Below are 15,732 nucleotides of genomic sequence, written 5' to 3'. Positions count from 1 at the left end.
ATTTTGTTAAAAGACTACTGTTTAGAAAAATTTATTTGATAATTCAGTTAAGTTGTAAGAAAGTATTTTTAAAACATTTATTCCTATTTTGAAATATTTTATTTAGTTATATTTTGAAGTTTTAATTACACATCAAAAAGTCAATAAAGTTTAAAATATATAAATTAAATTTCAAAAAAAAGTATTAGTAAAAGTGGTAAGTTCTTAGTAAAAGTACAAACTTTTTTAGTTAAAAACTATTGTATGAATGTTAGGACGTTTTGTTTATATTATGTACTCATTGAAAAAAAAGTTTAAATTTTAAATGATTAAAACAATTCAAACATTTTTTTCGCTTTGCTTAAATCAGTAATTTTGTAGGTAAAAAAGTGGTTAAAGTCTATGACTTATTTTCGTTAAATAGTATTAACCATTCATTAGTTTAGTTGTATTGTTTAGTAAACATTTATATTATCTACAACACACTTCATATTTGAAACGCATAAAAAGTTGTAAAGCGTAAATACAAGACTACAAATATCGGATTTGAAGTTTCAAACTTTTTAGCGATTTAATACCAAGTTTGTACTTTTATTTTTTTCAAACCTTCGTGATTATTTTGTGTCTCGGTAGTAAACAATTATTTTCCGTGCGCACTTTAAATAAAAAGTGTTATCTTTCATATTCTTTTATTAGCACAACATGTTTTTTGTGTTTGAAAACTTTAGTGTAACATACGTAATTTTCATTTGTTTAGCAACTAGACAGACAAGTTTTTTATAATGGAAGTAAATAAAATAATACATAAATGACACTTCAAGTTACTTATCAATTGTCTTTTTATGGTAGTCATAATTGTCTTATGTAGCATTGAGCTCAGTTTCCGATTATATAAATGTTTATTGTGTTGATAGAGTATTATATCATCTTTTGTGATTCATTTTACTAATGCAAACATTTGTATCAGCTTGTTTAAAATTCAATTCTGCTCTATTGTAAAGTTATATTTAGACTTAAGTATAAGTTGCACAACCGGTATAACAGGACTTCTTAAAAATTATACTTTTAATGTTTAATCAAAATTAAGTTAATAAAACAGGTAAACTTGAAAAGTTTTATAAAAAAAACTCTAACAATGATTTAAAACAAAAATTTAAATGATTATCTAGTTGTTCAAAACATCTAAACTAAAATATTTACCTTTTTTTTCAAAAAATAGCGCCCGAAACATGTTCATGTTATCATTTAATGTTTTAATGCAGTGTACTAAAAAAGGTTAAAAGGTCAAACTAAATTTTTTGTGTACTTAGGTGACATTTTTATTGTGTGTAAATTTATTACTATTAAAGTTACTATACTATATATAGTCTTATAGATTCTTTTGTATTAAAAAAATAAATTTTTCTTACTTTGTAAAGATAAGCACTTAAATTTTAACTAAACTTTAATATAAGCCTTGATTATATTCTAAATTGTATACTTTTTATAAGAATAAAAATTATAAAAAGTCCTTAAGAGTTTTATTTTTCAGAAGACTAAAAAGTCAAATTAAGATAAAAATTTTCCATTAATAGATTAAGTAATAAAAATTAATATTTTACAATCATATTCGTTCAGCTAAATAAATTCAAAAGGGTTGCAAAAAAATCTTACTAATTACAAACACAATTGACTAAAGCTGATAAAACATAATAGTTTACCAGTAAAAATTGTATGGTAGTGCTTATTTTTTGTTAGTAAAAAAAATGACTTCTACTTGTATACATAAATGTACAAATGAAAAAATGTTTTTGTTTTATTTTATATATTCTAAAGCTCATATGTATTTTAAAAGCAAAAATTAAGTGCGTTCAAAAAACATTAAATATTTTTTTTTTAAATAGCACGTATAAAAATACCTTTGATTTCTTCAATGATCTTACAAACTTAATTGAAAATTGTATTTTTTGTCTTCTTACACCTGCAAATTTATTAAAAAGTTTTGTTTAAAATTTTCATCACATATATATAAAAGTCATCCGTTTTTATACTGAAGTACTATATAAATCTTTTATTAACTCAGAAAAATAACTAAAACAAAAACCAGTAAATGTTTAAAAGTATCAGTAAAATGCCAGTCAGTCAAGACGACATTCAAGATACAAAATCACAAGCAAACATACAAAATAATGAAATAATTTTGTCAAACAACAAACATTTTGATAACAACAACAATATGTTTGCAACATACAACCTTGTAACCAAGTTGCAAGATAAAAACAACAACAACTTCAACAACAACTCTCAACAAGTAAGTAACAAACGAAGAATTGATGAAGATTTTATTAACAATGATTGCAACAATCAGCTCAATAAAAAGTTAAAACGAGAAGAGTTAGTTTCTGAAGAGGTTTGTATTGTTATTTTAAAAACTTATGCTTTAAAAGTGTTAATGTTTATAAATAACTATAAACGAATAGAAATTTAAAATGGTCAAACTAAAACATGCGCTTAAAAGTGTGATAAATATTAGTAAATTTTGTGAACTTTTAAAATAAGGTTACAAATAATTTAAAATAAAAGCCAATGTATATTTTTAAAACATACAAATTTATTAAACCTTTTCAGTTTAAAAATACAAAAGGAGCTCTAACAACAAAATAACAAATACATGTTGATAGATTTGTTATTGTTTGTCCGCTTGTGTTTTGTTGTTTTTATTCTACTTTAGTTGGTTATTGTTCTTGTTAGTACATAAACAGGTGCGGCCCTTTATTGCCATTTCCTTTTACTTTTTTAATTTTGATTGACAACCAACAAAAACTTACAACATTATATAAACACTAATTGATATAGTATTTAATTTTTAAGAAATTTTGTACGAAACAAAATGGTAAACAGCAACAAAACAAAGAAGAATTGAGTCAATTTTTTAGTCAAGAACAATTACAATTATTTGCATTTCAACTACTAAGAGGTTTAAAGTTTGATATTTTTAAATAATTTTGAAACTTAAAAATTTAACTATCTTAAACTTGTTTTTTAAAATATATATTACAGAACCATTAAGTTTAAACAAACTAAATGATTCTTTAAAAAAAAGTTCTACACAAAAATTATAAGATAAATTCAGATTTGTGTAGACAGTTTTTAAAGCAAAACAAATAAAAACAATTTAAATATAAGATATAATTACTAGTAGTATTACATTCTTATCAGAACTGTTTAAATATCAAAAAATTCTTCAAATTTTTAGGACAACTCTCTGGAGAAAATAAAATTGAGTGTAATGAAAACTTGATACAATCGCAAGTTTCAAAAATGGCAAATAATGATCAGAAACAATTAAATAATTCGCTATCACCAAGCGATTACAAAAATAATTCACCAAGGTAAAGATTAACTAACTGTTTTTCACAATAAAAAATAAAAACAGTTATAAAAGTTAAAGCTTTTACAAAACTTATAAAAAATTAATTAAAATTTTAGACATAAAATTAGTTTTTTTAATATTGTTTTGAAACTATGCTTTTTAAATAAAAACTTTAAGAGATTATTTGAGTTTTTTATAATAGTGAAAGCAAAAGTGAGGAAACAAATGGCGTAGTTGCACATGAAAAAGAAATGGAAACAAACAAAACAAAAACAATTAGCAAGTGTACTAATGACACATTTGAATGGTCAATAAAGTCGTTATATGCCGACGGAAAGTGTCAATGGATTGAATGTGAACAAAAATTTGAAGATTTTGACAGCTACAAAAAGTAATTGTTTTGTTAGATGATGCTTATCTATAAACATTTAAAGTGAAGCTTAAATTTGAGTTATCAGAATCTAACTAAATTCGAGAACAAAAACTCTAAATTTTAATCAATAAAAGGAAATTTAAGTTTAAAAAGAGGTTAAACTATTGACATTCAAGAACTAAAATCAATTGTTTGATATTTAGATATAGATGCTTTTTATTAACAAAACATTTTTATACAGACACTTGTATGAGAATCATTCTTGGAGTGAACGTAGCAGAGAACAATGTGCTTTTCAATCAAATCATATCAGAAATTTACAACGTCAGGTTACTTAAAAAACATTATTTAGTAACTGTAATTAAACTCTATTAAAAAAGAACATTATATTAATAAAGTTATTGGAACAAAAACTGTTTCTCCTACTTTTCCTTACAAGTATTATTCAATGTTATAAGCTTTTTACTTTGAATATTTTAATACTATTCTAACGCTTTGTGTTAAGTACTTATAAAAATTATAAGACAATGGCTTAAAATGTTTTTAATTAAAAAGATTAAAGAATCAAAAGAGTTGTACAATGCCATGAAGAAATTTTGTGAACTGACAAAACCAATTTGTAACAATCTGGATTCAAATGAACAACTTTCAATAACAAACACAAATGCACGAAATTTTTGTAAATCGATGATAAAAACACAACAAATTTGTAGCAACAACGACAAAAGTATTGATGAAAGTAGAAAAAGTGAAGAATTAAGATTGAGCATGACAAGTTGTTTACCTCAAAACAACAAATCATTAAATATTGAAAATGTGTCAACAAGTTCTCAACACGATTTAGCATTGTACAATGCTAACTTTCATAAAATAAAGGTAAAATTATATTTTATTTTTTTTGTATAAAGTTTTGTTGTTTTACAGAAGTTTTTTCATAAAAAAGACAAAAATCCCGTATTTTGAGTTTAGTTGTAAGTCGACATTTCAAGTGTCTAGTTACTTATAAAGTACTTTTTGAGTGTCATCAATGTTACTCCGTCTAAACATTTCTTTTAACTTAAGTGTTGTTTTTGCCCGCCTTTATTGTTAAAATACACGCCTGAGCTTAGAGTATGGTGATAATTAGGTACGCACTTCCTAGGTACGAACTTTCGGTTTGGTACGTGCTTTTTAGTCGAAAAAAGTTCTAAATAAAACTATTTTCTTAAGAAATTTCAGAATTTTCATACTACATAGATTATTTTACTTATGTTGTACTATATAACTGCAAATTTATATACTTATTCGAACAAATAGAAAAATAACTGTATAGTAATAGATAGTTTTTGAAAACATAAAACAAATTTATAAATTTAAGTAAATTTAAAGCTAATAATACTTTTTTTTATGAAACCCTCAAAATTTTTGTTGGTATGTATAAAAACAAATGTATTAAAAAGAAACTTTGTTAAACGAATCAAATAAGTTAAAAATATACTCATGTCAGAACTATTTCTAAAATTTAAAGAAGTTGTGATAGAGATTATAAACATAATATAAATTTACACACATAAATAAATCTTTATTAATAAGTAATTACTATTAAAATACTCAGAACTTATAATATATGTATGTACGTACCCTCAACAAACATTTTTCGTTTATGTCATAAATATTTTTATTTAGAAAAATTTTGGTTTAAAAGCCATTTCTAAGCTTTAGTGGGTTTGAAAATGGTTGCATTTAGCTTATTGTAAGTAACTAATGACCAAAGTTTTCTAGGTACACACTGCTAGTGAGCACTCATTTTTGCGCTGTGTTCAAAGTGCGTATCTAGTTGGCAGGTCACTGTACTAAAGAAAAAAAACTTTGAAGAAGTTTTAGCTATAAAATTTTAAGTATAGCTGTAAAAAACAAACTTGCTTCATGATTTTATTTTGAAACTCTAGTAATTGTGAAAAAATAAAGTCGTAAATTTAATTATAAATTTGTTATAAATGTCTGAAGAAATAATAAGTACTAGTGTAAATTTTAAACTCTAAAAGTAAGCAGTGTTGTTCTCAAATAGCAATAAAGAATTGAGTAGAATTAGAGACATGTGAAAAAATAATCTGTAAAAGCTGACATATACTGGTAGAATTATATTCATACACTACTAACACTTTTCGCAGAATGCAAACTGTCAACAAACTTCATGCAGCAGTGTCGATTCAACTTCAAGTGATGACGTAAATAAAGACGTGCAACTGAAGCGAAACAACATTTCAGCAACAAAACACAGCTTTTTGCAATCTGCAAGTAATGATAATTATTCAGCTCATTTAAATCAAGATTTTATACAACCTGCAAGTGCTGATAATTATTCAGCTCATTTGAATGAAGATGAAATTTCTACTGGTGAGTTTAAAAATAGAACTGTTTACATATTTTTTTTTTTAAATCTTACAAAACTTGTTTAAATATTTTAGTAACATAAATCACACGACTTAAAACTTTGTTTCCAAAGTAAATTGTAGACTTGGTTTCGAAAAAACAGTTTTTGTCTACTTACTAAAGATATTATTCATATAGCTTTTTTCTCATAGATTTAGAAAGAAATGCTCAATACTACGCAGTAAACTTTATTAGGCCGAAACATACGTATGCTCAACTTATAAGACAAGTAAGTAAGCTGTTAAAGTTTAATATATTCAAAATTTTAACCTTAATTATCTACTACTTTGCAACTTTACAATATTAAAATTTTCTAGTTTTTTGTAATTTTTCAGGCAATTATTAAAACTCCAGAACGTCAAATGACACTGAACGAAATTTACAATTGGTTTCAAAGCAAGTTTTGCTTTTTCAGGCAGAATGGACCTACATGGAAGGTTTTTGCTAAAAACTCATTACAAGTTTAACTATTTTTGTGTTAAATTAAGTAGTTTAATGAACAGCAATTTTTCGCCTTCTTAAACATATTAACCCTTATACTCTACCCTCTATCTGTTACCTGCTAGAACGCTGTTCGACACAATTTGTCGCTCCACAAATGTTTCATTCGAGTTGAGGACGTAAAAGGAGCTGTTTGGACAGTAGACGAGGGAGAATACCAAAAGAGAAGACCACAAAAACTCACTCAAGGGTAGGCAACAAAATCAAACTCTGCCATACACTAACGCATTTTATTTTAAAGTGAAATTGTGATTATCTATTTAGAGCACTTAGATCTAGTTTGTCAGTCTGTTAACGCTTAGTGTTGTTATGATTCAAAAAGTTATGCTTGTTACTTGTGAATGTTATTAATGTTGCATCAATAGCAAATAGAATCATAAACAGTTTGCTTCTAGAATGATTAACCTACCAAAACAATATTTTAGCTGATAAGTTGTTTTTAACTAAAGACAAATTGATGTTGTACAATTTTCAAAACTTGTATTGTCTACGTGTCAAATTTGAAATAAACCTTTCGTAAAATTACAACTTTTTTGCTAATAAATTATGGGTTGAATTTAAATTATATTTTTAATAATATAATTTAAGTAATAATTTGGATAGATAAAAGAAAATAGAATGTTATTTATTTAGTTTCAAATCGAAAAGCAGAGTTAAGTTTTATTCTTATATACCTTTTTGTAAATGTTTTGAGTTTTGAATTTGAAAATAAAAAACTACCTATAAAAAAAAATCGAAGTACAAAAAGAATATATACCTATGGGTTAACTGCCTAATACAAGTAAAAATATATAACTCTCTACTCTTCTTATGTAAGTATATCTTTTTTGAAATTTGTGTAATTACAAAGATTTAAGCAACATTTTAAACAACAAAGACAGCGATTTATTTTATTTCTATTCAACTATATGGTAAACCTTTATGTTCAAAGTTAACAAATTAAGCAGTATATCAAGCAAAATGTAGGCATATACATATATAATACAGAGCGCGATTCGAACAAACTTGTCGCTGCATAAGTGCTTTCGAAGATGCGAGGACATCATGGGATCCTACTGGACAGTTGACGATGACAAGTTCGTATTAGGACGTCACTTGAAGCGCGGAAGGCCGCGAAAATACGACGAAAAAAACAAAACCAAACGCACTGAGTAAGCAATTTTAAAATTCCAAAAATTTGCACTTAAGCCGTTTAAAAAATTAGTTTATTTTAAGTAATTACTTCCGATAGATAAACAGTCACATAAAATTTTATTTAATACAGCGAAACACCTCATATAAACACTTAAAAGTGTGATTCATAACTTAAAGTTTATATGTAGCTATTGAACTTGCATGAATGTTGATTGCTTTTAAAATGTAGTAAATGCATGCTTATAAACAAAACTAATAATCATACTGTAAGTAGAAACTATTAAGTTTCAATTTTGGTGATGTGTAACTAATTTAACATAAAACTCCATTTAAATTTAAAAAAAAAAGTTTTTTATTATAGTTTATGTCAAAATTATTTGTTGTTTACTTATATCAAAGAGTCTTTTAAAACTAAAATCAAAATAAAATGTTGTTTTACTCAAGCTTTTTTTAAATATTGATAAACTTTTTCAAATCTAAATCAAAAATATAACAATTTAAATGAGCAAATTTTTTTAATGTTTTGCAACTAATTTTTCAATAAATTTTTATCATTATGTAGTTTTTTAAATTTGTATCTAACAAAATTTTTCAATAATTCAACAGATCTCGGGGACGAGGTAAAATGGAAATTGTTGGGAATTCCCCTCAGATGCCATTTTTGAGAAACTCTCAGATTGGATTTCCGGTAAGAAATTTAGTTGGTCTTCAAGATTTTTGCATTAGATCATGTTTGAACAAAAATTTAAAAAAAAAGTTAAATTAATTGTTTAATTTATATCAAATTTATAAAATATAATGTTTTATTACTAAAACATGCTTAAAATTCAGATAAATCAACAAACATCATATGACCAAGCAAGAGCATTGATGTTATCTTCAGCCTACTCTAACATGATCCATGCAAACATGAACATTTCACCGTCAGTTTCTAATGCAAATATGGTTGTTCCGCCATCAGTTTCTAATGCAAATATGGTTGTTCCGCCATCAGTTTCTAATGCAAATATAGTTGTTACTCCATCAGTTTCTAATGCAAGTTTCACTGTTTCGCAACCAATTTCTAATGCTGCATTTTCAAGTGCCTACTCTACCATTCCTCAAAACTTTCAGGGCACCAGGTTAGCTCAATTTTAAATCTGTTTTTTTGTTTAAAAACTTAAAACTTAGATGTTTTTTTTGTCAACTAGATCTGTTGCGTTTAGGGTTTGATGTCATAAAGCTTTATTTTTTGAATTTTTTTAACTTAAATTTTTTATCTACTCTACATATAAGTAATAAAATCCAAAAAATGTCAGGTTCATTATTTGAACTAAGAAAAAAAACTTCTTTAAATATTTACAGGCAAAACAAAGATTTTTTAAACTACTACAACGCTATGATCGGTTTGAGAAATGCTGCAAATTGGACCATGCCACTTTTAAAAGATCCAGAAAAGTTCAACTCAAAATAAATCTTAAACGGTCTTCGGAAAATTATCGAAAAAATATTAACCCTTTTTACTAAGTGAAACAAAAGAAACTTTTAAAAATAATTATTTTAGAAACTTGATGTTAAAGCTTAAAACTAGTCTTATATTTTTTAATTAAACTGCTCTATTTTTTAGTGGAAAATCTTTTAAACTTTGGTCAAATTATACTTCTTCAACCAAAATAATTTTTTTTAAATTGTATTCTTAGTGATTATTTTGTATGTTTTATTCTTCATTTTTATATTTCAACCTATCTAAATACATACGTTTTTCATAATATTCTTAAAAACAGAACATTTCTAGCATTCAGCAATTTTAGTAAAGTTCATTAGTCAATTTTATATAATTAAATCTTACTTTTATTAATTTTTTATGTCTACGTGTGTTTAAATTCTTAATTTTGTATAATTTTTTACGTACTACTTGCTATAACCGGACAAAAATATTATGTTTGAAATATTACTAATAATATGCAGTACGATAAGAAATTCTTCAAGACAAAGCTTCTAATAATTTTAGTTAAGCTTTACGTGCTTAGAGACTTATTTTCGTTTTTTTTAACTTTAACGAGAAAATACTACAGTTTAAAATAAAAATTATTTCAAACCTTTACTGTTCTTAATTTAGTTTAGACTTGTAATATTTATTTTTAAATCTAATGATAGAAGAAGAAAGTTCAAAAAAATTAGAAACAATTTGATTCTTGTTATACGCATAAATGTTATAAAATTGGTTTAATAAATATAAACTAACTTTTTTTACTTAATAGTTTTTTAGTTGAATGATAAAAACTTTTAACAGTTTCCATAAGACTTTTTCATAAGTATTAAAGCTAAAGTACATTTTACTAAAAAAACTAAAAAAAATCTATTTTAAACATGTTTAGCTTATATTAAAACAAACACTAGTTGGCTTGGAGTTTCATTATGGCTTTAATTAATCTTCAGAACTTTTAAAATTTCACTACTTAAAAATAAATGGTTTAAAGAAAATAAACTTTAGTTTGCTAATTATTTTATATGTGATATGTTTGTTGTCAATTTAAAGGTTTTTTAAACATAACATTTACAAATCCTTAAGTTAAATAATTTAAATGATTTTGTTATCAATTAACAATAAAACTATCTTGATTTTAAAGTTATGTTTGTTGAAGATGACAGATTTAAAAAAGAGTGTTTACATAGTTTAATTACGAAAAACTTACTCAAGATGTTAAATGCTTTCTAACAATATCTTTTATTTAATTTCTAAGTAGGAAACACGTTCAAATTTACTTTGTATTCGTATTTTAACTATAATAAATAAGAACTTTTAAAATATGCAAACTCTTAGTTTTCGGCTGGAAAAAAGTTATTTTGCAAATACCACAAAAAAAAACCCTTTAATAAATTACAATTGATCCTATGAACTCTTGTCTAAGACCTCTAAAGTTTAGCACGTCGTGTTTATGTGACGTTTGAATTTAAAAAATATCAATTAGAAAGCTCGAGGAGAACATTTTGCATTCAATATTAGTTTACATTTCATAAAAAATCTAAAGCTGCAGCGTACGCAAAACAGTCTTTCTATATATATTTTCTTTCATGTATCAACCTTTATATTGTTAAATCTAACTAATACAGCACAAGAACCAAAAACGCACTTTTGATTTTTGAGGTATTTACGATGCTCTTAGTTTATTAGTCGAATTTTAGTCGATATTTTTTTAAGTTTTGATTAATTGTAAATACTACCTAGCAATTTATACTTAATTTAGAAGCTCTTTAAAACTAAGCATCTTTTAGTGCTCACAAAACTGTATATAAGCATCGAAAATAAATTAATTGTCAGCTTCAATAACTACATGACATTTTAAAATTGTTTCAAATAAAGTAAAACTTTACTTAAAAGTTTTTTTTTACGTGACTTAGTTACTGACTTGGTTGTAAAATAATTGCGTGTCAATTTTATGCAGTCAAATAGGGAAAGTAACATTAAATTGACAATACAAGGTAATTAATTAGTTTTATTGTACACAATTTTATTTGATGTTTACAATTTACTCACTTTAAATTGCTGAAAATTCCCAACTACGTGCATTCCGCATGCTTGTAGGTTTTTCCACTAAAAAACAATACAGTTCTAAATTTAACTTAATTTAAACTTGTTTAACAAATATAGAACTTTATTATAAAAATTGTACATAAAGTAAGACAAATGCTGTTTAAAAATTATATATTAAAAACCATACTTTTTCTGCTTTAAAGATTATTCTTATTTCTTAAGTATTATATAAGTTAATAAAGTATTTATATATTTTTAAAGTGTTTTTTATAGCGTAAAAATTTTGCTTTATACGAAATAAATTCAAAAACAAGAGCGACTTAAATCAAAACCACGTTGAACATATGCAGTAAATTTTAACTCTATAGCTTAAAAACAAATTAAAATTTACCTGGTAGGCAAACATCTGTTTAAAAGCTTTTTAAAACTATTTTATAAACAAAAATATAAATTAAAAATCAAACTTTAGAAGTCGTTTTATCATTTTAAATGAAAAAGCTTTTAGTAAATTTTAAGCAAGACTTCAAAAATTGTACCTTAATAAGTAACACTGAAATATATATTTTTTTTCCAGAACCTACTTGCTTACAAGTTATCGTTTTAAGTTTATTTGTATAAGTTATCGTTTTAATTAAGTAGTTTATTGGTTTAAATTTCATGCCATTTTATTAATTTTTCTATTTTAACGGTAAGAAAGTTTTAGTATCACTTTTTATGAAAAATTAAGTCAAATATCTATCAAGTCGAATATCTAAATAAAAATATTACAAAACACTTTTTTATGTTTTGCACAACATATAACAACAAAAATTGACCTAAAAATTTTAGTGTTCAAGGTTTTTCAAATTGTGTTAAAAAATACTAAATAATAATGGTTGTCCGTGTAAAACAAGAAGTAATCACATCATCGACAACAAGGAAAATTTTTGCTAAAATTTCTAACAGCCTGCCAACCAACAACAAACAAAATAGCTGCAAGTATTTCTGCCGCGTAAATGTTTCTCGCGAATCGATTTGCTTGCAAATTGTTACCAGCCACAACAGTATCGAGTAGTTGTCATTTGCAAAAAGCCCCAACCGCGCATTTAGCAACACGCAACAGGCTGACAGTAAAAACAAAACGGGGGTTTGTGTAAACACTGTTTTGGTTAAAAGGGGGTCGGTATGCCCACACAACAAGTTACTCATATGTAATAACTGTCTGCAAATAAGACTAAAAGGTGTTTATTGTTTCTAAACGCATTTCTAAAAGTTTCGGTCTGTGTCAAAAAGTGTCGTATTTTTCTTACTCAGAACTGAACTAGTAGCAAAGTATGTTTAAAATGATTATTTGTCAAAAAAGTATTATATGTATTTATTTAACTAATACTAAAGATGATTTAAAAAAATATAATATTAAATATTTCTTGATGAAGAATATTTTTAAGAGTTTAACATTGTTGGTTTAGCAGGGTAATTTACAGAACATTTAGAGTTTCAATGAAATTTTTCAGAATGTTGGTTATACGTTTACTTGCTAAATAGTTTATTTTAAACTTTATTTACGACTAAAATCATTAAGAGTAAGCTTAGTTTATTTCATTGATTTTTATAAACTTTTATAAATTTTTGAATAAAAACGTTACTTTATTACATAAAATTAGTAGGAAGCTTCAAAAAATTTTTGTTAAACACCTTATAAACAATATATCGTATTTGGAATTAAAACTTTTTAGAATTATTAAAAGTTTCAAATAAGTTTCAGATAACAACACATTATTAGAGTTTAAAGTTTAACATTTAATATATATATTAAAAAAACAAAACTAATAAAATTAAGTATAAAAAATTCAGAACGAAAGTTTTTAGTTATAATTAACAAAAAACAAACATAAATAGAGTGTTAAAAAATGTTAAACTTATAGATGAGCTCTTTAATTTTTGTTTTTAGTTATTAAAAAAGCAGTAAGAGCATTTTGTTTTTTATTAACTGGGCGATTAAACTATTCTTTACTAATTAAAATAAAAAGTTAAAAGCTTTGAATAAACTAAGTGTTCAAGTATTATAATTGTTTTGCGATGTAAATTACGTTTATAAAACCATATTCTAAAATAGCTGTTGAGAATTATTAAACTAAACTACATGAAAGTTAAATTCTATTCAAAATTTTCTTTCAATTGTTTACAAAAAAATCTTAATATTAAAAATCATAAAGTTTCTAAAAGTAAACAGTTTATATAATATAATTAGAATAAATACTACTGTAACTAGTTTAATTTCTTTGCTTGGTAAGTCTATCATAAAAAAAAATACATGTATTTTACAGCGTATGATAAAACTTTAAATATCTTTCCGATATAAAAATTTTTAATATGCTTTCTTTTTTGAAAAGTAAGAATTTTTAAAATTTTCGATAAGTAATATGATACAAAATCAGTACTTGATATTTCTGTTGTAAGATTTGTAAAGCTAAATTACTAAATGAAGTCGTAAATATACTAAATACAACGAAAAAATGTAGTGTTTATATAATTAATTTTTGTTTAATTTAGGAAACATGAGGAATAATAAATTAATAATCTTTTCATTAACTAGGTCTTCATCGGAAATTTTTTATTTTAGGAATTCTAGTTATGGTTATTCTGTTTTACTAAATGACTTAAAATTTTAAGAACTACATACTTTTAATGCAACAAAGTAAAATATAAATAGTATAGTTTTTTTAACAATAAAAAAAGACCAAGTTTTTGTTATGAAAACAACTTTTTATCTGCTCAATGATTATAAAAATCTTTAAAACGTTATAAAAGTAATTCATTTGTTTTTTCACTTATAATTTTAAACAAACTTATTTAAACTTTTTTTAGGATGCTAGTGTCGTGTCTTACAAGAAATTGTTGCTATTTTTTACCAGTGAAGTTATTTTCACTCTCACAAAAATGTCCTTGTATCACGTAACTTGGTTCGCGAGGGGTGTAAAGTATTGTTCTCACATGTTTAGCGGTATGTTTCAATTGTTAGTACAAAATATAAAACTAATCAATCTTCTTTTCATAAACAGTTACCCTTGTACAGGCTTTGTTTTTCCGACCAAGAGTAGAAAGTTAAAACTGAGTTGTTTTTTAATGCAAGCTACTCTGTTTCGCGAAAGTTCTCCTTGTTGAGTACTTAATTTTTTTTATTTGTACTTTCACGGCAAAGTATTTTATCACTTGGTTTCTAATTTTCTACTTATCAATGGTAAATCAGATTTAAATTTGTAACAAACTAGGAAACAAAAAAAATTAGACAGCAAACTATACAAACCGATCTAATGTAAAAATGTTAGAAATAAAAATTTATATAGAACGATTTATTCTATTTAGTGACAGTTGTATTGGTCGATTAGATGTTATATTTTTCATCATTTATATATTTCTTACTTAGCACATGGTACTGAATTTATCCAAAAAAGTTAAATAAGAGACTAATAGGGCTCGACAAACTAACGGCAATGGGCATATTTTTTCAATATGTAAACAGTTATAACAATTATTTTTCTAATTTTTAGTTAAACGACCTGATCATTTTTTTATTTTTACCAAAGCTTACAAGCATTGTTAGTATTATTGTGACTGAACATTAATCGTTGGTTGTTTTACAATATTGTTGTTTTCGATTATTTTAAAGAGAAATTAGACAACACATATCGTTCTGATGAAAAATCAGTTAATTACTTGTAAAATGTTGATGACAACTAAAAAACAACCTGTACAAATACATATTTAAAACTTGAGTAATAATAACATTAATTATTATTACTATAATCGCTTTTAAGACTTCAAACAGTTTACCCATAACAGTTTCTAAAAGCAAAGCTACAATTTAAAGATAGATTGTTTATTGAACGATAAAAAAAGGCACTCAAAAAGTTTGGTCTGAGTACCTTTCAGATTAAAAGTAACTACCAACACTAACATTTTAAATAGTAAACTGTTACATAAAACTTTATTCAAAAGTAACTGTTAACAAAAGTAAGCAACAAAAACTTTCGACTAGCCTATGCTTGTTTTATACTTATCGTCTACTCTGTATTGGTTCCGTTTTAATTCAAAATATTTTATTTCAATGTTTATTAATACAAACTTTGTGTTTACATTTATTTCTCGCAAAATGTTTCATTATAGATTATGATCGCACAAATAAATTGACAATGAGTAGTTTTAAAAATAGTTTAATCGTATCAAGTTCTAGTTTGAAATCAAACTTACACATTATAATTTAAAAAAGACATAAAATGTAATTCACTGCTATACTAAAGCTGTATGTTTATTTGCAATTTTTTGACTAAATTTTATTGATTATTTGATGTGAAGTTAGTAGTTACATCACTTTGCAACAACAAAGTCAAAACGTTTTAGCAACAATTATAAGCTCTTTAAATAAAGAACATATGATTATAATAGAAGTTTAATTTACATTCAATAAGTGTTGATTTCGAAAATCCT

General features: G+C 24.8%; 1 protein-coding gene across 2 annotated transcripts; it reads left to right on the top strand.

The window, feature by feature from the left end:
• Window positions 1–2,062: 2,062 nt before the first annotated feature.
• Window positions 2,063–9,508, top strand: LOC145836006 (uncharacterized). Of its 2 annotated transcripts, none has more exons than XM_082943786.1 (13): window positions 2,063–2,368; window positions 2,860–2,935; window positions 3,215–3,350; window positions 3,534–3,722; window positions 3,946–4,033; window positions 4,260–4,580; window positions 5,855–6,080; window positions 6,269–6,345; window positions 6,452–6,553; window positions 6,683–6,807; window positions 8,358–8,439; window positions 8,583–8,872; window positions 9,096–9,508. In XM_082943786.1, the coding sequence occupies exons 1-13, from the start codon at window positions 2,069–2,071 to the stop codon at window positions 9,202–9,204; spliced, it is 2,121 nt and encodes a 706-aa protein (XP_082799912.1). In that variant the 5' UTR covers window positions 2,063–2,068; the 3' UTR covers window positions 9,205–9,508. The 2 variants fall into 2 exon arrangements, with proteins under 2 accessions (XP_082799912.1, XP_082799911.1); XM_082943785.1 differs by having other exon boundaries at window positions 2,830–2,935.
• Window positions 9,509–15,732: the final 6,224 nt, after the last annotated feature.

The sequence above is a fragment of the Thalia democratica genome, chromosome 5 (genome assembly GCF_965202585.1).
Source record: "Thalia democratica chromosome 5, ktThaDemo2.hap1.1, whole genome shotgun sequence".
Taxonomy (NCBI): Eukaryota; Metazoa; Chordata; class Thaliacea; order Salpida; family Salpidae; genus Thalia; species Thalia democratica.
This window is presented reverse-complemented; position numbering and strand designations above follow the sequence as displayed.

Excerpts from the sequence above, each read along its gene's own strand:
- LOC145836006 (XM_082943785.1), top strand. The coding sequence starts at position 2,069 with ATGTTTAAAAGTATCAGTAAAATGCCAGTCAGTCAAGACGACATTCAA. Across the intron at positions 3,723-3,945 it reads GATTTTGACAGCTACAAAAA|ACACTTGTATGAGAATCATT; the intron begins GTAATTGTTTTG and ends ATTTTTATACAG. Across the intron at positions 4,034-4,259 it reads TCAGAAATTTACAACGTCAG|ATTAAAGAATCAAAAGAGTT; the intron begins GTTACTTAAAAA and ends TTAATTAAAAAG.